The sequence below is a fragment of the Hermetia illucens genome, chromosome 3 (genome assembly GCF_905115235.1).
Source record: "Hermetia illucens chromosome 3, iHerIll2.2.curated.20191125, whole genome shotgun sequence".
NCBI lineage: Eukaryota > Metazoa > Arthropoda > Insecta > Diptera > Stratiomyidae > Hermetia > Hermetia illucens.
This window is the reverse complement of record NC_051851.1, coordinates 113,914,974-113,938,025: the sequence shown is the minus strand read 5'-3', so window position 1 is coordinate 113,938,025 and position 23,052 is coordinate 113,914,974. Positions and strand designations below refer to the sequence as shown.

Sequence of the window (23,052 nt, the reverse complement as noted above, 5' to 3'; positions counted from 1 at the left end):
GCATATACATAACGGGCTACATCGGCTCCTGGCGACTTATGGTTTCTAAGCCGATGAATTGCACGGACTGTTTCTTCTATGCTTATTGGTGGCAGTATTTGTCTGTCGTCTTCAGTTAGCGGTACCTCCAACTCGCCGATATTTTGGTTATTGAATAGTTCATTAAAATACTCAACCCATCGCTCCAATATGCCCATTCTGTCGGAAATCAGATTTCTCCCAGGCTTCCTTTTTCCGTTCCGACTTTTTTTGCGGCTGGGGCCAAGTATCTTTGTGGCCGTATCAATGATAACGTTCTTCAGGTGGTTGTAAAGATCATTTGTTGATGCTTCATCTCCAAGATCTCTGTTGACTGCGGTTATTGCGGCATCCATTTCGCCCTTATAGGCATTGCGGAGGGCTGTGTTGTGAATGGCTTCAGTATTCACTCTCACCTGATTATCAGAAGAGATTGTAGGTGCCAACGAGGTAATGGTCCGAGTCTATATTGGCCCCCCTATATGTTCTGACATTCATCAAGGCTGCGAGGGGCAGCGTTCAATCAGCACGTGGTCAATTTGGTTGAAAGTGGTCCCGTGTGGAGAGGCCCACGTATGTTTGTGCACCGCTTTCCGCGGGAGTATTTCTAATAATTTCGGGTGACAATATCGTGTTTCTTTTCTTAGCCGATTTTGTTGTTTGCAAGATCCAGCCAGTTCTTTATGTGTGATACGACGGTTGTCCCAAAAGTATCGGGCCTAACAAAGAAAACACAAATTTTTAAAAAAATATAATTATTTTTCAACGTAATCTCTTTCTATTTCTATTTATTTTTTCAATCGATATTTAATATGTTAAGTTTGATGTCCTTTTTATAAGAAGAACTGACTTGCTCCTCAAAATAGCCATTAACTGCCAACATCACTTCTTCATCTTCTGAAAATCTTTGACCACTGAGGCTTTTTTTCAAGTTTGGGGGCAGAAAATAATCCGAGGGGCTAAATCTAGAGAATCAATCCATTAATTTTGGCCATTGCAATAACAGATTTGTGAGTTGGTGCATTGCGTTGATAAAACAATGCTTTCTTCTTTGACAAATCAGGAGGTTTTTGTCTAATTTCTTCACTCAAAGGCTACAATTCTTTGGCATATTACTCGCCGTTGATTTCCTTTTTCAAAATAGTCAATGCAAATTATCCCAAAAACCCGACGCTATGATCTATCTTGTCTGGAGATGAAACGCTCTTCGCAGCGTCTGATGAGTTGTCTCTCCCCTGGTACGAAATCGTAGCCGTCTTCGTCTTTTCATTTTTGAACTTTGAGTGTTAACCGAAAAAGAGGAGTCCGTGGACCATAGAGAGTCGGAGCAAGTTGCTCTCCATTTGGTCCGGTCCGACATTAAATGGATGTGGACTTAGGACTCCTCAATCCCCAAAAAGAAACTTTTATACTGAGGCTTTTAAAATAAAAGTATTGTATCACATAACGATGGCCAATTTTATCATTTTCACAAATCGTAAACAAAATGGCCTCTTCAAGTTTGAATTGGGACGCCGAAATTTTAAATGAAAGATTTGACTTTGAAGATATTTTCCTTTATTGGCTATTAGTATTTTGAAATGTATACCAATACGTATTTGTATTATCTTCAAAAAAGATAAAACACTGAAGATGGGGACGATGGGTCTCCGAAATACGTATTTGTATACATTTCAAATACTATTAGCCAATAAAAGAAAATATTTTCAAAGTCAAATCTTTCACATATGCTCCATAGAGTGTGTACTTTCTAATACAGTGATATTTTTGTCAAACTGGTACTTTTGGGATCACTCTTGTATCCTATTGGCTCATTATTACTAGAGCTGCCACAGTTCGCTGCGAGTAAGTTAGCCTGAAATGTTCTATTGAGGATTTCGTTTTCCTACTCTAGTTCTGTGCTGTACAACTGATTTTGTAATTGATGAGTTTACATAGGTTTCAAAATGAAAGTTGACAAAGAGCATCGGCTTCATACTTCAGTTTTTCGTTTCTAAAAAGCAAGAATGCCGATCAAGCCGGCCGAAAGCTGTTGATTTCGACGTTAAGGGTGCATTTCGGATGATCTGCTGAAATTGGCGAAGACCGTATAAAAATATTAGTCGCTAAATTGTGGGCGATCAAAACAAGTGGACAAAAATAGCTGGTTAGTCTTAACTTGTTAAAAAAAAGGAAATTTTCTTGACACACATCCTATAGTTTTGTTTTTGCATGTATGTATGTAATTGTGTGGTAATCAATATACGCCATTAAGTCTTCTGGACAATGGAAACAACTCGTTATAGGTTCTGTGCGATTACACTTCAATCGACTGAGGGCAGAATCGCTGCTTAATTACCAGATTAGCAAATTTGCTAAATTATTGCCCCAATAATAATACAATTTCAATTTTAGAGAAATTCTAATTTCAGGATACCTCGCCATTCAAATGACATACTTAGTTCTATAGTTCGGCGCTTCGGATGTAAAGCCTTTGTGCTCATCTTATGTGAGAAATCTATGCACATTTTTCCATTCCTCCGTAGTTAAGAAAGCAAAATATTTCTTCACATATTGCCGAATTCCAAGATGCAAGTATCGAGCCATTTTATTTGATATTAAATTTACACCCTCTTTTCGTATATATGAGGAGCCCCTCCCGCAGATAGACGGATAGGAGACATTGAATCGATTTTAATAAGGTTTTGTTTCACACGAAAACTTAAAAAGAGTAATCTGTGAAAAACCTCAATGCATGGAGCATTATGAACCTGTGTGAATGAACTTTGATGCGGGCACAATATAGTCTAGGCGAAAAGGGGTTTCCTGAATTTCCTACATGAACTTCATTCGACCTTATTAAAATCGGTTCACTGTCTGTCTGTCTGTCACACGCACTTTTTACCAAAACGGCTAAGCCCATCCAAGCGAAATTTGGAGGGCATATGGGAACTATGAAATTCTATGCATACAGTTACATAAATTTACGTGGAGTTTAAAGGGGGGTGTAATTTTTTTTTTATCGAATATGCCACCTTTCGTGTACTTCGATTAGTACTTTTCGAAACTACTTTGGTGGTGAATTGTAAAGTGTGCGAGTAAGAAGTCAAAATGAGGATTTGAATTGTTTTGATTACGTTATCAAACTGTAGCATATACTAATCAATAGAACACGTTCAGAAAACGCATTAGTCATAAACACGACACAATAAAATCTCTCTCCAATTTGCAAATTTGAATTGGGCCAAGTTCGTCTGTTTACCCATGACAATCTACTATACTCTCACATTATTCGAGTGTACGCGCTTTCATATTGTTTATCATGCCGGGTAGACGAAGCAATCAGAAAATGTTTGCTAGACAGTTTGATAAGAAAACACGATGATAACACACCACGCACCATGGAAGTGGGTCACATATTTGTATGACAAGGGCGAGATGTGGTTTCTTGATCTCAGAATACGCCATAGGCTTATGGAGGTATTTGACTATTTCAAAATATATTTGCAGACGTCTACGGAGCCCATGCATCTGAATCTACAAAGAAAATGTTTCGCATGTCGAGCTCTAGGTACAATTAATTATGAGAATACTTAATTATTATCAACTAGCGCACTTGTAACAACCAAAATTTAATTTTTAACGAAAACGTACAGAAATGAAAGTTCTGAATTAACAACTCTCAGCGGATGTTTCAATCCTATTTTTTTTTACAGAGTTTCGCTCATTTTATTTGGTCTGTTTTTTGGCTTCTGCTGACTTGACAATAATATTTATATTTACAAAGTTCATTTATAAATATGAAATTTTTCACAAGTGAATAGAAAGTCATATTCGCACACGATAAAGAAATGCATCTACAATTCTCTCAATAATTAATTGCGATTTTTAATTAAATGACCTACCCCATAGCTATTTGATTACTTGTCATTGTTTTCGAGCAGACTCGTATTTGGTCTTACTTATAAACGGCTAACTGCAGTCATTGCCTTATCTCTGATTTTCCAAAAATAAATACCTTGAAGTCGATTGACGCTTCATTGCTTTGAAGGAATTGACAATACGACTTGACCATGTCTCATTCATAATATTTTTGCAGCCGCTTCATTCCATTTATATTTTGATGTGTGAATAACCTGTAGCTGCAAATGCAAAAGCTCAAAATCGGTGCTGCGATCATTTCTTTTATGCTTGCACGATTTTGACTAGCAAATTTACTTCTAGGAAAAAACAAACCATTTGATGCATGTATATATATACATATATGTTATCTTGCGGATGAATAACTAACATTTGGCGAGCGACATTTCTCTGCTCGTTTGCCTGTGTGATATTCATTTTACATTTCAATTGATCAAAGATTGTTCCGTGGCACGTACACATAATACGGGACAATTTCACAAATCAGAGACTTGGTGTCACTGTTTACTTTGTTTACAAAAGATGATTGGCTCAGGATCAAAATGCTGTGATCACCATAGGGAATCAATTAGTTATGAAATGAGAGGGTTGACTAAGTTGCTCTACTTGTATTTCCAATGTTATGGGGAAAACACTTGGAAGGTCATGGACGTAGCAAATGAGGTACTTCCAAGGCCTTACGATAAATGATTCTTTCGTTTTATTTGTAAAAGTTATCGACTTTCCAGTAGGCAGATTCGAATCTTAACTCACCTAAAGAAAGTTAAATGTGATGTAATTAAAGGATTTAAATTGAATTTTCAGTTGTTTTAGACGTGGATCTCAAGGATCAAGTTGAAAGATGCTTAGCCCTACCAGCAACATATGCAACAGTGGTACAACGAGCCCAACTCTCGCAGCAAATTTTCGACTTGGCTCGAGAGGAAGAATCGATTTGTGAAAGACTTGTTCATGAGCAACATCTGCAACAACAAGGCTGGTCAGCAGTTATAGCGAACATGGAAGATTTGGTTACCGATTTCAAAGAACGATATAAACACTTCACGGAAGCATTCGAGGTCTATATGGGCCAACGAGGCGCGCTGTGCGAAGCTTTGAAGACTTTTGAAATTGACGTTGAGGTTCTAGGACGTATTCCTGTCTTACCTAATTTATTGAAAGGAGTGGAATACGATTCGCATGGATTCGATGAAATATCTGAAAAAGACGTTTCTGAAGAGGTATCACATTCGAGAAATGAGGAATTGTTAGCCATGGCCAGGGCGAAAACAGTTTCTAAATCTGAAGAACTAGCGGTAGTGAAGAGTGAACAAGAAAATCGAAGTTTGAAGTCGGAAGGAAGTCTTTCACATTCATCACAACTTCAAATTAGTTTACTGCAATGGATGTCATTGAAGGATAATCATTTAGCCCTAAAATCGATGTCGGAAGAATGCCTTCGTGGTATGGAAATGTTGGAAGATAGAAAAGTTCAACTCCTTAGAACTGATATTGCCAATATTCTCAAAATGGCTGAACAGGTAAAGTAATTTGTTAATTCACAATTGGATACTATACGACTCAGTTACGAAATGATTGGATGAAAGTAGAAATGATTGTCGTATGATTCAAAATAAATGTATTATTAAATTTCACTTTAACTTGAATGAAACAAAAATTTCTAGGAGGAAATAAAAGAAATTAAAGGTCTAGAAGATCGGCTGTGTGGTCTTGAAAAACTTATGTTTGATCTCAAGAAAATTGTCCAGGAACAACGTGAATTGGCTACTGCTTTTCAACAGGTAAAATTTCCTTTCTCTTCGAATGAAAATGATTTGTATTTTGGCATTGAAAATAACGATTTCATTTACAGAATCAAAACCGTGCCAGCAATCTGGGCGATCCATCAATCCTTCCTGATTTGTGTGCTTCGCATCGAAGCCAATTGTTAGTTATGCTACAAAGCCAAAGAAAAATTCGCGATATACGTCGGCGCATTTCAAAAGCGAAAGAAGAATTGTCCGACAATCTTTATAAAAGACTAAAGTGAGTACTACAGATAAGGCCTATACAGACCATTAAGTAAGTTTGAACTGATGTAGTTTATGGAATTGAGAACTTTTTGGTAGTGATATGTGTATACAGTCCACGCCCCAAAAAACCACACCCACTTGTATCACGGATATCTTAATTTCGAGTGTGATCAAAACGTGTCACGCCAATAATCCAATGCAATATCTTCGTATCCATTACCGCAAGATGCCGTCCATTGTTTTTTATAGCTGACTAACACTTGAAACAATAGTGGGTGACGACAGTGCGGTCATATTAGATTTGAGACGTTCGCCAGTTGTGGAATGCCACTTCCTCCAGGTTGCGCTAATGCGTGAAGAAATTTCATAACGCAGTTCTCCATTGGCTTGTAAATAGGTCAAAACGCTTTATTTTTCTATATTGGAACTGTGGTACTTTCTTGCTAGTCAGATGATGTTTTATATTGCTCATCCGCATCCGATTGAAGAATTCATTGCGTCACAGTTTTGGGTCTCAGCTCTTAACTTTCCAGAGATCAGATGCGATGTCGTCAGGTCCTGTTGCTTTCCCCCATTTCATTCGTTTGACTGCTTCTTACGTCTATGGTTTTACGTGGGTACCTATCTCGGGCACTTAATCGCACTTTCTTTTTAAGACACAATGATTTTGTGACCACAATCAGAGCCCCGCTCCGGCGAGCTACAACTGTACTAGTCTATACCGATTGCATGGCTCAGCATTCATACTGGTGGATGAAAGACAAATTAAATCTCTACCCAACTAAGGAGTACCACACCCGTGTTGAAAGGCTACACCACGTCGAGGCCCGAGATTTCTCGCTTGAACGTAACCAACAACCCCTATGAAGCTCTCACTAGGGGGCCAACCGCAATAACCGAGCTGAACGCACATACAACAGGAATTCTCCTGAAATATGTGAATTCAGGGGCTATCCCGGTTCCCATGGTACCAGTAAACCCCAGGTAAGGTTTCGTGACATATTGCTACTTCAATGAGTCCCCCTGCAGACTTGAGCCTGATCTCCCTAATTAGGCCTTGGGAGCATTCGCTTACTGCATCACGGCCCGCAAACCAATACGATACAACGTCTCCTGGTGCCACTATGAAGGTTCTCCTCGGCCCCTTGGTTCTGGTTCGGCCTCATCTTCCTCACCGCCACCTCTGCGCACCACTTGGGGTGACAGGTGGAATTGCTCCAAATGTCGGCAATGCAAGATGAACAAATTCTTCTGTTGAAATTTGCTCCATCTTGGGTCGACGGTTGGTAAGCAAAATACCGTTTTTATCATTAACGCAACAGAAGTGCTTGGTATTCTGTGTGCGAGTCGATACAGATCGCAAGTGTCTAGTTTATCGCAAAGATCTTTGTAATGGACCGTTCAGGAGGCAGCGATCACTTTCTTTACTTCCCGGTTGGCATTCTTATAAATTGAACAATTGGCCAGTGTTTTATCACTGAAAAAGCTGTTTTATCGGTCCCTTATTCGCAAGACGGCGATCAGCGGTCGATGTTGAGGGTCGTTGGTTTCATAGGGAGCGGTGATAAAATGTCGGCGTCTTATGAGAATATAGTCGATTTGCGTGTTACTGTTCCCACTACAAAATGTAGGAAGATGAGGCAATCGTTTGATGAAATATGCATTCATAAGTACAAGGTCATGGGTGTCCGTAAAATCGATTATACGCTCGTCACCCTCACTGCGAGCTCTAAACTCTTTTCTCCCTTGGCACCTGTTACCGGCTGCCTTTTCACCACATGACCATTAAGGTCGCCAGCGAGCACGTTGCAGGTTTTGCATCGAAGTGTTGCCAGGCATCCTTCTCGGCATCAGGTTGACTGTCTGGAGCGTAGACGGTGAAGAAGCGAATAGTGCGATCAGCTGATATAATGGTGAGCTTCATCAGTTGCCCGGATAACCGAGTGGTTAGAGTACAAGGTAGTCTTACGGAAGGTCTTGGTTCAAATCTCACTAGTGGCAGTGGAATTTGTATCATGATTTGATGTCGGATACCAGTCGACTCAACTGTGAATGAGTATCTGAGTCAAAACACGGTAATAATCTCGGGCGAGCGCAATGCTCACCACATCGTGTCCAACATTGTACTGAAGGGCACCGTTACGGTCTTGAATCAAATGCTCTAACATACGTCAAGGGCCTGGTCCCATTGAATTGTTGCGCCAACGATTATTATTATTCATCAGCCGGTCATCAAATCGTTCGATTTCCTTAATGCCGTCACGGAAATCCTTAGAGATGGCAATACCAACACTGTATTGAGTGTGTGGGCTACCAATAGACAATTTTATAGTCATTTTTACCATGTTCGCGTTCTATATTGCAGCTTTTGGCAACAAACCATCGCGCTTCTTATAAAGCGCAGTTATCAATGCGCCTTTTCCGAGTTCTTCGATGTTTTCTGTGATGGTGCCAATATTTAGCGTGATTTGGTTTGATTAGTTCGTCCTGGCGCGGTCCATGCATCAGAAACTCTTGCACATTTCTGCTTTTAACGACATTGGATGCATTTGCTTAGTCCGCCTGTCCCGTGTCACCAAGGAAAATCAGGTAGGATTTGGCATAGTGGAATAACTACCTATACTTTGTCTCTTTCCCTGCTCTCACCACCCGCCTCCTTTACCTTGGCTTGGGGCCAGCATGCTACGTAAATAGCATGTCGGGGTTTAAATGCGATTTCTCATAAGTTTCCTTATGATTTTGATGAAAACAAAACCTGATTAAAATCGATTCATTGTCCGTTTGTGTGTTGCACGCACTTTTCTCAGAAAGAGTTACACCTATTGACACGAAATTTGGTAGAAGGATTAGAATTGTGAATTGTCCTCTACACATGCGGTGAATTACATTGCTGCACGTTGAATTTTAAGGGGGTTGCTTTACACGTACAAAATGAATGCATTTTTTACCGAATATAGCCATGTGGAGCATCACATGAAATGTCTCGATTAGTATCTTCGTAAGCAGATATTTGTTTTGACATTGTTGCAAATGGGGGAGTGCGGGGACCGAAAGGTCCCATTACTTCAAGGATCCCTTCTCAGAAACTATCGAACCAAACAATTTGAAAAAACAGTATAGTGTCCAATGCACATGGTATCTAGGCTTCTTCATTATGATAACTGCTCAGATTAACTTTATAATAGTATATTTTAATATTTTGAAAATTTACTGCGAACCTCAGACAGAACAGACTTAACACTGTTAAGTCACTCTAAACAAAACCTTTCATACCTGAAGCGCCGAGTTTCCGGCGTCCGATTTGTTTATTTCTGTCATAAGACTTTTACTAAATATAGTTGTAGAATCTTGTGATTCTTTTCATTATTTACTAGAAATATCGCTACACTATTCAAAAACATCTATGCTTTTGTTTGAGACAACTCTTCGACGACGTCGAGGGCTTTTTAGTGTTGCAGGCGCGGTTTAAAAAAAACATTTGTGAAGGCGCAATTATCTTCCATAGTTCTTTTGCAATTTACAAAAATAGGCTTGAATTTTCGGCTCAAAAGAGAATGACTCCCTTAATAACTTAATTTGTCACAGTGAGTTAACGAGGAGCGTTTTTTCTTAAACTATGCAACCAGCGAGTTAAAACTAATTCTTCAAAATAGTTTAGCCCTTATTAGTTCCACTTATATCTTCTTCTTCGTCCTTTGTCTCCATTTACAGCGAGGTCGGCTGATATGTATCAAGTTGGCCTCTTCTCGTCCGTAGGTTTGGCTCGACTGGAGTCGGGCAGTTTTCAGGTCTTTTAGGGTGTCAAGCTATCATAAATGCATTTTGATAGTTTTCCATAAACTTGGACAATTACAGAACGATCGACGCTACGGTCTCATCGAAGTCGCTGTAGAACCTCTTTTCTTCAGATTTAGCCGTGGACCATGTTAAATGAGACGATGAACCTAAATTGTGCTTAAGTTTCATTATAATAATAATGTGCCACAGAATCGACATACAAAAAACATCCTTAATTGGAAGCAATATTCGATCCTGCGACACGGAGGCAAGGAACTGAAGTTCAACCCACTCCTTCTATAGATATAAATTTTGCAATAGCATAGATGTTAGATAATATTAAGATATTGCTTTGTTTTGAATGCAAACTGTAATTCGATTTCCAATTTTTCTTCTCAGATATATTGTCCACATAGAAAACACTATGTTGGAACTGGCTAACAATTTGTTATTCTATCATCGTTGTTTAAGACGAATCGACAGTCACCTAAGTGTTATAAAGCAAATTCACGAGGCACCCACAATTTATGTGACCGCTGTGATGGAGGTGGTGCAGAGGCGCTCGTACTCAACGGCGTTTAGTTCTTGGGCTTCCAGTTTAGCCAGTGATCTATTGAATATTTATAAGGACGAAATAACACGGCGACAAGAATTTGATATTATGTTTCGCGGTCATTTTTTGGGATCATTGTTCCCTGGCTTAACAGACATGCCACCTGAATTTGCCACGGAAATCCCAGCTCCTTTCGATGAATGCTTACCAGATTTGACAAAAAATGGTAAATGATGCAATTCTATTTTTGGCTTCCAATAAATTATTTTATTGCTTTAATTGATTTGCAGATCTGGAAACTTTATCAACATATATGCCAGATATAACTTCGAACTTTCCCCTTTCGCCTGTAAACCCTGTGATAGAATTTTTCAATTCCAGGTAAGTGTAGAGTGAAGTTTTGCAATAGAATATAGCTAGAAGTTTGATAGTAACTTTCTTTTTAGATCTGGAAATAGGAGTACACAAGATAAAAGTTGCTTATCAGGCAAACTGCAGTCTATCGAAGGTCCGCAGGTATTGCCCCGGCCTATTGATATATATTCCCATTTGAAGGAGTGAGTATAAAAACGAAATATCATCGCAGCGAATTATATTTTACATCTTTGATTCTCAACAGTGGGTTTGAATCTGAAACTGATACAGAAGAATTCGAGAAAGTGGGCCAAAGTCCTAATGAGCGGAAATTATCAGCAGCTGCAACAGCCGTGACTATCGCTACTTCAACAAGTCAGTTGAAAGTGGAGACTGTGACCATAAGTACAACCACTGAGCGGGTCGAAATGCAAACGGCGCAGACTTCCACTGAGGTAAATATTGATTAACCATCGATAGATCTTATAATAAAATATAAGTTAGTGTATAAAACAATTTTTTTGCCAATATTAAAAGATGAAAAAGAAATCATCGCGTCTGAATACACTCCCCATATCTTCGAGGACAAATGAATTAATGTTGCCAGCTATCCCTGAAAGTGATTCCACTGAAACCTCTCCCCACTCCCTTACTCAGTTCGAAGATAGTAGAAGATCCCCTGATCCTTTACAAAATCCCTCAACAAATACATTTCCTTTATTACTGGGCCACCAACATCCGCAGCAGCATTTGCATACTCAACAAGGACCCTCTAGATCGCCATCTTCACCATCTAATCAGGCGGCCAACAATGTATTACTAATTGATAATGAATTTATTAATTCGGAATTTTATATCGATGAATCTCTACCGTCAAGCCTGAAAGGCGACAATGGATACAGTGAGGATGGAGATAGTGACTCTTTCGACCGGCACTGTGGTGATGAAGAGTATGAGAATAACCAAAATGTGGACACATCCTTTTCATATCAATACAAGAATAGAAGCGAGGATAATTCATGTCCCCTGGACGCTTCGTTAACCAACAATAGTCGCGAGTCATTGGAGACAGTAATTAGTTTACTTCAGGTATCAGACTATATACATATATATGTAATTGCATATTCTCAAGTATTCTTAAATACACTCTATTTAATCATTTAGTATGTAATGATAAAATTTGATATTCTATAAACGGAGTTGATGTTGCATTTATCGCATAGTCTAAAGCTTATCAAGAGCTTCCGTTAGTATTTTGTGTTCAATTTATCTACACTTGGGCACGCACTTCTGTTAATTTTTGGAATGCCATTGCTATTTTGTAGCATGACCGTTAGAAACTATGATCAGATGTTGTATGCTATATTATCAGCTGACATGTGGAAACGTCCAGTTTACACTTTTGAAAAGCATTTTGGATTAACTTATGTTTTGTAGTTTAATCGTAATTGATATCGAATTAATTTTGAAATTTCTATTTACTAGTTCTCACCAAAAGTTGGTCATAGCGCAAACTTAAAATTTAATTAACAGCGAAAATGATAGAAGTACAACCTGCATTCTAGCTCATCGGCAATGTTTAGCGAAAATGACGTTTTCGCTTTTCTGCAAAGTGCATATGATGGAACATATCCCAGTAAAGCACTTTTCCGACGGGCATTAAAATTTCGACCCAACTCCTTAAATGTGAACATATTCAATTCATGCACTCTCAACAATTTTAATGATCATCATGCCACCGAATGAAGCAAGTGCTCACTTAAATACCGGACTTCACCATTAAATTCATTCCTATTTAGGGAGTTACAGCTCTATCAAATCAAAACAATATTTGGAAATTGTGTTTTATTTTTATTTAAGTTTTAACATAGTTACAGCTTTGAAACAGTAGTTTTCTATTGATATTCCAGCATTGGTGGCCCATAAACAAATCGGTTGAATTGTCATCTCCTAATTCCTCACATCCATTGAACATGTCCATACAAACTTTCCTATCCCACCCGTGGTTCAAACAGTTTGTTATATTTCTTTCAAAAATTAAACACTTATTAACGAATAAAAGTGTATATTTAGTCTAATGTTTGCTCAATAATATATATCTTTTGCAGGATAATTTGGGTTCAACGACATTAGAGGTGGAGCGGTTGAAAGCCTTACTAAAATCGATGTCACAATTATCGTTGGAAGCTTTAACTTTGCTACGATCGGAAATGCAACGAACCAAATGCGAGACTGAGTCTTGCAATCGCGAAATGCAAGATGAGATAAAGCATTTGCATGAACGATGGTTCACTATGAAAAGTGAATGTGAGGCCAAGGAGGCGGAAAATAATAGACTTATTGCCGAGCAGCATGACATGGCTATCAAAGAACTCTGCTCGACTCTCAAGAAGAAGCAGGATGAATTCATTACCTTAGAAGGTAACTACAAGGAACTCGAAACAAAATTGACAAAGGATGCTGAGGAGTTCGAAACGAGAGAGATTACTTTGAAGGAAGAAATTGCGAGGATGAATGCGAGAATTTGTGAACTGGAGACACAGCTGCAAAACGCGGAAATCGAAAAAGAACGAGCGGTAGCCGACTGTCGCGACAAGATAATTCACGAACATAAAACAGAAATAGAATCTCTTCGTTGCCGCTTTAAACTAATGACAAATATGGAACGGTCGCCATCCGACATAAGCCTCGAAAAGATCGAACGACCTGACGTAATTGATATCATGAGTCATGAATCGATAATACAGCAACTCCGTGAAGATTTCGAAAACGAGAAGACACGAGCTATCGAAGCAGCCATTGAGAAGGAGCGCCTGAAATGGGCGGAGAATCAAAAATCTGCCTCATCGAGTAGCATTAGTCCCGATGCATTCCGAAAGATAATTGAAGAGAAAGAGCGACAACTTGATGTTATGCGGGAACGTGATTTGATATTGTCAAAGGAAAATGCGCAATTAAAAGTAAAAATCGAAGCGCTCGCAAACGAAGAGGAAAGTGATAGGGTGTATCTAAAGGATCAAATAGACATTTTGAATAGAGACAAAGTGCGCATGGAGTCCGAATTGCGTGCTGAGAAGATGCGTCGATTGGAAATGGAATCATCGGTTGCGACTATGAAATTGTAAGTATATCAAATGATTCATATATTCCAATTGTTTTTCTTAATTCATTCAATGATTTTTTTCTGCCAAATTCACATCGAATAAAAAGTCCATGCGTAATGGAATCCGGGTAATTTTTTTATTTACTATAATAACATGTGGTGATCAAAAGATCATCCCGAGTGATAGGAGTCAATCAAGAGAGGAAAGCTATTCCAAAAACCTAGACATTTGGCGAAATTGGCCGTGAAAGTTCGCCCGCAAATATTGAAGCTCCACTGAAATGTCCAATGAAAATGCCCTGGCATGCCTCTGTGTTAGCCAAGCACGAGGAATCTTTGGGAACAGAGGAGGAGGCCGTCCTTTTGAACACTTCAGGTGAAAATTAATGAAGAGAATATCGTGCGAACTTGGCGAATAAAAAAGGATAAAACTGGAAAATAAAAAAAGGCGACCGTATGTGGGGAGCCGTAAAACTCGGAACCTATATGCCACGATCAACAGGGGGACCCACGATGGATCACATCCTCAATCGATGCTTCTCCGACCTCAAATGTTTATGAGGCATCGCCTTTTGGATATAAATAATAATAATAAAATAAGCGCTCTAAATGTATTCGCTATCCCTTCACTGACAGATACATTAGGAATATTTCGGTAGTCCATACATCGGACAAACATCAAAACTCTGCATACAAGCAAGGGCACTTAATAGTTCTGCTTGCGGCACGTGTTGTGACCGGCAAGTTCTACTGATCGCCATATACCGCACAAGAAGCCTGGGTTGGTGTTAGTTGACAAGAGCAGTCTTTTGCGTGTATTATTGATGCTGTTATACTCCAAAATAACATTGAACGGAAATACGTGTATAACTATTTTTATTGGAGACGTATTTGCGACCGTCAATGTTCCTAAAGGCGGTCATCGACGATCCGGCAAGCCTGTCAATTACGCCTGAACAGTCGATAGTCCATTCGGCCGCCTATCGGACTAAAAATATTACCGAAGAACCGACAAGCCAGACGGCACCATCAGTTCAACTCTGACCGTGAAAAAGAGGTCGAGCCCAAATTTGAGATATTCTTATGTTTGAGTGATGAAGATGCGCATGAAAGTTTCGCTCACTCAGCGACCATCGCGTCGGTCAGGCGCATTCATGCGCACAAGTACAGGTTTGCTTGATCTCCTTTCCAGCCGGATGAATGAATCAATCGTTTCGCAATTGCTTCGATTTCGCCAACCCTTGAGTCTACTCGCCTCTTTTGTGGTGAGTCGCAGCACTTACACGAATGGACTGAGTTGTAGATTTGAGTCGGTTCACTCATGACTTACCCATTTCTAGTTCTGTGTGCGTGGCGGCTCTTTGTCCATTTTATCGGTTTATTCATTATAGTTTATTCCCTAGTAGCCTGAGGTAAATTTCAAAGCTCTGTAGGCGGCTTGCTTAGTTTTGAATAAAGGCTTCAACTGGGGATTGCACAATGAACACTTTTGTTCCGAAATCTGCTGGCTTTTTGCTGAATGGTTCTAGTTATTTTGTCAATATTTACTTCTGGACTAATCTCTGACTTTCAGCTTTAGGTGAACTCGCTAGTTCTGTCTCGACAGCTGAAACTTTGGCTTTGCGCAGCAATGCTGCCTCATGTTCATGAGTCAGAGATTATATCAAACTGTGACGATACTCTCGATATTAGCTATTTCATGTCATTATTTCATCTATGATGAAAACATATTAGCTTGATTAGTTATTGACTGACGAGAACGGTATGAATCTAACTTTATCCTCTGGATTCCTTCCTTCTTCTTACAGTGGGAATGGGAAATGATATTCCAATTAAATCTCAAAGTCTGGCGATCTTCATCATCACATTTGATGTGTTCTTTATGTTCGAAATTTATTGAACACGTCTTATTATCACAAATAAAACTAAACGTTGGCGAATTTTTGATTCACTATTTTTTTGCTTACACTAGGCCTAGGCACTTTCGTCAATATTCGGTAAATATCGTTATCGTTAAGTTTGACGATTTCGTTTTTAGTGATATTCACTTTTTTATCAATTTTGAACATTTGCGTAAACTGCTTTTGCTAAAATATCTGAAACATTTTCGATTGAATTCCTAGACCTAGACTTCTGGCTTTCCAGTCAAAAAATAGTATTGAACGAGGCAGAATTTTTTTGACTTTTTGCTACCTGAATACTGTTATTAATCATGCGGAATTATGAATTCTATGCTAATTTTTAATTTTTGAATAGCTAATTAGAACATTGTCCAAGATTCCCAACGACATGAAATTTGTCCTCATTTTGTTTATTATAAAAATAATTAGAGTTTTCCGTAATAAGAATTTACTCCCCATACCATGATCGACGCATGGTTCAGTCTTGAGGCGTCCTTCGCACGCAGATTTCTTTTCTCATTTGAAATAATGACATGCCAATTTTACATCCAAGCCATATGTTTTTTTAAATAGTTCAATGTGACAGCTTTGTGAGAAGACGCAGGCTGGGGTTTTATGCTGGCTTAGAATCGAGTCGATGTCTGTCTATCTGTCACACCTGATTTATTTGGTAATGGCTAGACCGATTGTCACGAAAATTGTGTGCCGTTTTGTGTTAAGTTTAAGGGGGTATGCATATGGGATATCGAATGAAAGGGTTCAATTAGTACTTTTCGAAACTGGTCCCATATTTGATAACAGGTGAAACATAGGGGAGTGAGGGCTCAAAATATGACCATCAAAAAGTGTAACAGGTCTCATTCTCAGTACCTATTCAATCGATCTATTAAATCGGCGACAAATCGCATGATTTGGAAATCCAGTTTCTTTTAAAACGGCGATTTTGTTTGTTTCCACTTCTAGGAGGTTTCTCTTGCCATTTTTAAATTCCGCTTTTTGCAATTGAATTTATTAGCCTGAAATAATCTCAAGAAATTAGTTTTTCCGAAATATTTACAAAACACTGAGAATTGAAGAGGGCTCACCGACAGGACGCTTAAAATAGCACTGCGGCTAACCAATTTCGCGCTATAAAAATGACATCGAAAATGCGCATATTGAAACTGGAAAACCGTTATATTCTCAATTTCGTTATTGCACTCATCATATGAAAGATAGGATTCAGAACATAATGTTACATAATTAAAATTTTGTGTGCCTGCGTTTTACCGTTACTTTTTAAGGTTTTGTGTATAATAAAACCTTATTAAAACACTGTCTGTCTGTCTCAGAAACGATTGATACGAAATTTGAAGGTGAGACCTGTGCAGGGATCCAAAAAGCGTCAATTACTTCAGGGTTCCATTCTCAGAAACCACCCAACCCAAATACCTGACAAGAAATATGGTCATCCATGCACATTGTATCAAGGCCTCAAAATACTTTCCATACCGATACCAGTTTAAATACAAGTTAAAAATAGTATATTACCACATATATTATAAATATATTTTTTAGATATTGCCTGAGAACCCCCCTTAAGTTTATCCTAGGATCATCAACGAAATAGTAGCAATATAGGCTATATTATAGAGCATAATAATGCTAAGTTTGGTGGAAATAACGCTATTACTAACGAAGTTAGTGTAACGGTACACTACAGAACACTGTAGGAGGCAAATGTTGTCAGCATTGCGCTCGCCCGATATTATTACCCTGATTTGACTCAGGTACTCATTCACAGCTGAGTCGACTGGTATCCGACGTTAAATCACGATATAAATCCCACTGCCGCCAGCGAGATTTGAACCGCAACCTCCCGTACGACAGCCTTGTGCTTTAACCACTCAGCTATCCGGACACACATATACATATATTAAAATATATATGCATATATGCAAAAGGGGGGTGAAATTTTTTTTTTCACCAAATACATTCATATGGGGTATTAAATGAAAGTTCTCGATTAGTACTCCCCGAAGACGGTCTTTGTGTTGACATTTGTTGGAAAGGTGGGGAGTGCGGGGGATGGAAGTGGATCATCTCTTTAACGGACCCAGTCATCTAGGCTCCGAAATATCCTCTATATCAATATCCTTTCAAATAAAGTTAATAATAGTATATTACTATAATTTTTAGTAATTGGCTGCAAAACCCCCGTTAAGTTCATCCTAACACCATCAATCTAGGTTAAGACAGAGAGAATGATCCTGATAAGTTTGGTGGAAATCGCACTAGTACTAACAAAGTTATAATAGGTCAAAATTGTCGTGTTCAAGACTATGAATGTCGATATCACCCGCACATAATATACTCATATGTATGTACTGTATGTACTACGTATCACTGGGGCAAATGCACACTCAAATGTGTTTATATAAGAAATACACAAAACCTTTGATACTTGAAGCGTCCAGCTCCCGATTTCCCGACTTGTTTGTTTTCTAGCTTTACCAGAGATTTTTGGAAAGTTAGTGTGATGCAATCGCCTTTTGAATGATAGCAATTTGCATTTCAACATTAATATCGTGTACTTTTCCCATTCTTGGGACGTCTTCATAAATATGGGGTAATAAAAGCAATAATCAATGTGAGTAAAGGCTAAAACAAAAAGAAATTTAGGTGAGTGTAAAATAAAGGCATAAAAGCACTGAAAACCTAACACAAATTTAACCCTATCCCTCGGCACTCATTGAAGTTATTAATTTCTCGGACAAATATACAAACGAATGATTCTTCAGACAAAAGAATATACATGTGTGCAGCTTTTTTGTTTTTGCCAGTAGTTTTTGAATATTGAGAGATGGCATAAGTTTCTTAGGAACAGTTCCAAACTGTTGGCCGGCAGTGTATGTAAAGAAAAAAACAGTAAAATATCATATATTGAACTTAAGAGGCGATTTCCTCCAATTTCCTCTGTTTTTACGGTTTCACTAAAAAACTTACCTGCTTACTATTGCCTACTTAAATATGCAAACCTCTTGTCTGTTACAGATCAACATGTCGCGATTTGGAAGGCGGAAGCACTTCACGCTCAAAACCTACTACTTCTAGTCAATCGCCTTTGAAACTAGGCGTTCAAATAGATAGCTGCAACAGAGGCGATACAATATTCGTAGTTTGGAATAATAGACATGGTCAATATATTATTGTCCAAGATTCAGCGACATTATATTTCCTACATAGCGATAGCCACAGTGCGTTAAACTTGAAAGCGCCCAGCTGCACAATATCGGACTTCCCCGAGCCATACTACTGTGTCGGGCGAGTGGTCGATAAGGAGTACTGCCATGCAAGAAAGGTAATCAAGCTTTTCATGTTTTCCTTTACAGTTTTATACGTTACCATTTATCGACAGGACGAAAATCGTTATAAAGTATCGAAAGGAACGAAATTTTATCGAGTTAGAGTACAACCAATTATTAAATCAGAATCCAGCCGCCATAGCCGCCGTGAACGCAATGAATGTAAGTAAATAAACAATTTATCCCTGATTTCAGTTGTCTGTAAATTATGGGATTCATTTATTCACGTCAGCACATCTGAAAGTTGAATGTCTTTGATCTATTCCAGCCACTTCTAGCGCGTCAAGTGTTGCTGTAAGCCGCTCAACGAGTACTCAGCATTTGATAGATTCCTTTGCGCAAACGGATACATCAGGAATTTGCACCTCGGCGAGTCAAGATATGACAGATTCTATAAATACTAGAGATAGGACTATAAGTGTCACAGAAGAGGATGAAGAGCAAGTCTCATTAACCGACCGCTATCGTTGTGTTAGTTTAAGTGAGGAGGATGAACGAACTCTAGAAGGAAGTGCAATCGCAGCGGCAACAAATTTGCCTGGAAGTCAGGTTAGTTTCAAATGAAACGATATTTTCTAGAATAAGTAGAGTTATTTCCATGCATAAGGAAAGAACCTTTAAGAGTAAGTTCTAATGACCACGGTGTAAATATGTGTTGGCATATATACAAGTCCAATGGTCGTTGTAGTGTACTCGAATAGTGCAAATTGACTCAAGGGATGAAAATATTAAAGATAAACTCATAAAATGTACCCCTTTAGGACTTCAGTACTGCTACAGCCTCTACTACTGCTACTAACCCTCCACCACAAATATCAACTGAGTGTTCGTCAGAGAAAGATCAAGACGATTCCGATGAATATCGATCGTTAGAAGCTAAAGACGAAACATATTTTTCATCTGGAATAGTTTAGAAAAACACAATATTCATTTGCAGTCGTTCATCTTATTTTGTATTTTGTAAAGTTTACGCTGTACGTACGTAGAGAAATTTTATAGATAAGACGTAATTTTCATTTTATTTGAAAAGATGTTGGATCACAAATTTTATAAAAACTAATAAAATTGCAATAGAAACTTATGATCCGTTTTCGCCTTAATTGATATTGAGACAGTGTAGCTTTCATTTTGGAGAAAGAGACACATTTTAATAGTTAAAGCCTTTCCTGCAGATGACAAATTTTATCTTTAAACTGAGGAAATATATTTTTTTAAAGTCTATACCGCTGAAGTTTTCGTTTTGAGGAGAAGAATATTTACACGAGAGCAAGTTCAAGATGAAGCTGAAGAAGCGTAGAATGTGGAAAATATAAATATATTCGATCCATTCGACACGTGTAATTGTGTTAGGTCGATACTTATTCGCATGAGGACCGCAACGAGCCCTTATTAGCGTGGGCCAAGTGGAAGTTTGAGTGCCAATCAATTAAAAGCCTATGAATTAAAACAACGAAATTGTATAATGCAGCTAAACTTCTCTGGTAATTCGCTTGCATTTACCTCTTCATATATTTTCAATATTATATTTAATAGAACATGACCATGACTCAGAAAATTGATAATAACAATAATCAAGAGAGTTCGATTTGCGGAAGGAAACTTGTAGAAGTTTCAACTGTTTTGAGCATACAAAAAGGTCTTCTCGCTATTTGACTTTCAAGGCAGCACGAAAGAAACGAATATATTTATATGAACAAGTCTAGATCTTCGTTTATATTTTGTAGTGTTTCCAATAAAACCAAGTCCATACAAATTTATTCGTGTGATTCTTTGAATATCAAAATATTTTTATCGCTCTTTCTACTAAAGTAAAATCCTTTCTGTAAACCTACAGCCCAAATAAATCTAAACATATTTTAATAGGATCAAAATATCTAGAATTAAACTGTTTACCTTATAAATAAAAATCTGTATCTCTATGTATATTATGTATTTCCAGAATACGACCTTTCGTAGTATTGGAATATTCACACTTATTGAACCACTTTTATCGCCATTACAAATAAATATGGACGCTTGAGGTAGAGTTTTGATGTTTTTTTGTGTTATTTTTCGAATGTTTTGTTTTTCACAAGCTCAAGAATTAAGTAGAACTACGATTTGTATCGAAAATTCACGACGCAAACAGTATGTTATCCATACGGTATCGAAGTATCCAATGTATATATAAATAAAACATGTCTTTCACAAATGCAGAGAAAATAAATAGAAGGTAGACAACAATTTGGATGATGATGATATCTATCAAAGCAGGCGGGATTTTTAAAACAGTGATGAAATCAGTTGATGTAGATAGGCGCAAGTAGTGAACTTAATATACAAGCGACTTCTAAGACTATTGGATATAAGTTGATACTTGGTTTATGCTTTCTATGTTAAATGACTTTATACCACGGCATGGGATGAAGCGAAAATGGAATTCAGTTTTAGACATAATTCTCCGACTGGAGTGTAAAATAAATCAAAAGCAGACGTTCCCTAGAGTACATATCTGCACAGCTTTCATTGCCTTGACTCAACTATGAAGTGTTAAAATAAGTAGATTCGCTCGGACTATGATTTTATGCTTGGTTTATCCTACACGGTTTTCAAAAATTTAGTTGTGAGGCTTACTTTACATGAACGTCTAATTATATATAATTTTAAGTGATTCTCACCATCCAATTCGATATAAAAATACATTTTAGTAAATAATTGTCCGTGGTTTAGAATGAAAATGATTTATGAAAAACACATCAATTTGAAGTAGTTGGTTTGCGACAATTATTCCATTTTTTATCCAGCACAAATAGAAACATTTCTCTTCGCTTAGCTTACATAGAAAACCGCGATTCGTCCCATTTATAGGATATTCTAAAGCTCTGGAATTCAATTTGGAAATTGAAATGATCAGTGTTTGATTAACAATAGTTGAATGAACAGCATCATGTGTTGCCGCAAAAATTTAATACAGCTAAAGGATTTCATTTGCTTAAATAACCTACGGGAAATAATATCATTCAACATAAATACTAGAATAGAAAAATGATAAAATTGACAAGTTTTTTACAACCAACTCTATTTTTATATTATGATTTCTCTGATATATTTTCAAATACTGTATTCATCAAAATTTTCATTCGACGACTACTACTAAGAAGTAAGGAAACAAATGTGATAGTTAAAGGAAAATTTATTATAAGAAAATGTATGAGAACAAAACATAGCAAGACGAGAATTCTTTCTTAACTTATTTTAGAATGGTGTGTAGCCAGAAATGGTGATGAGAATGGCGCGATTGAAAAGAAAACAGAAGTTTGTTGCCGAATATTGATATGTATATAATAAGCAAAAGAAATGAAGACGGTATGAGATGTTAGCGAACGACGTTGGTATATTATCTTTGTCGTGATTATATTTGTAAACTATATAAGATAATGAACTGTAATTTTTAGGTAACAAAAGTTATATAAAACAATTTACAAGTGATTAAATAAAAGCAGAATTTTTTTAAAATTTACCGACGTGTTTCTTTGTTCAATGTTAAATTTAGTACCTAAGGATTTAGAAGAGTTCAATTAGAACATATAATTTGGATTTGGCAATGTCGTTGACGCTGAAGACTCAAAGTTCACATGTGTATCCGGTTTTAAGTTGTCGCTTCGATCTTGGATTCTTCTTTCTTTCTTTCTTTGTAAAAGCAAACATGGAGCGTTTAAGTGAGTATACATACATTGTTTTGTTGTTAGAATCAACCGAACTATATGTTAGGAGTTCCACAGGCTTAGGTTCCAACTGGATATGTTATCGTTACCGCCATTACAGACGGAGCAAATATTAGTAGTCTCATTGCGGTTTTATTATGAAATACTTTTTTTCCCGCAATCTATTGGCTGTGATTTGATACTTTATTTTTCACTTCATACACCAATTTCGCGTTTGTGTGCTGAGATTTTTCTGGGTTCCTAAGAGACATTTCCGTGATTGCCGAAAGTTTATCAAATTTTCGGACACGCGTGGCCAGCTTCCCTTTCGCAGGTCTTCACTGTTTCATCCCTCCTTCATGCAAGGTTTGCAAATCTCATTATGGCGGAGAACATATCTTACCTAG

The 23,052-nt window shown here is 37.7% G+C and overlaps 1 protein-coding gene across 6 annotated transcripts in view; it reads left to right on the top strand.

The window, feature by feature from the left end:
• The window catches only part of LOC119653099 (RB1-inducible coiled-coil protein 1), a 62,170-nt gene extending 39,709 nt beyond the window's left edge, over positions 1–22,461 (top strand). For 4 of the 6 annotated variants that reach the window (XM_038057609.1, XM_038057607.1, XM_038057608.1 and 1 more), the window contains exons 4-16: positions 4,723–5,438; positions 5,583–5,699; positions 5,771–5,943; positions 10,107–10,486; positions 10,551–10,641; positions 10,707–10,817; positions 10,880–11,069; positions 11,152–11,703; positions 12,723–13,735; positions 18,652–18,958; positions 19,016–19,124; positions 19,231–19,511; positions 19,724–22,461. In XM_038057609.1, coding sequence (XP_037913537.1) covers positions 4,723–5,438; positions 5,583–5,699; positions 5,771–5,943; positions 10,107–10,486; positions 10,551–10,641; positions 10,707–10,817; positions 10,880–11,069; positions 11,152–11,703; positions 12,723–13,735; positions 18,652–18,958; positions 19,016–19,124; positions 19,231–19,511; positions 19,724–19,876 — 4,193 coding nt within the window. In that variant the 3' untranslated portion in view covers positions 19,877–22,461. The remainder of the gene's footprint in view (positions 1–4,722; positions 5,439–5,582; positions 5,700–5,770; positions 5,944–10,106; positions 10,487–10,550; positions 10,642–10,706; positions 10,818–10,879; positions 11,070–11,151; positions 11,704–12,722; positions 13,736–18,651; positions 18,959–19,015; positions 19,125–19,230; positions 19,512–19,723) is intronic. The other 2 variants (XM_038057612.1, XM_038057613.1) reach the window with 2 other exon arrangements.
• Positions 22,462–23,052: the final 591 nt, after the last annotated feature.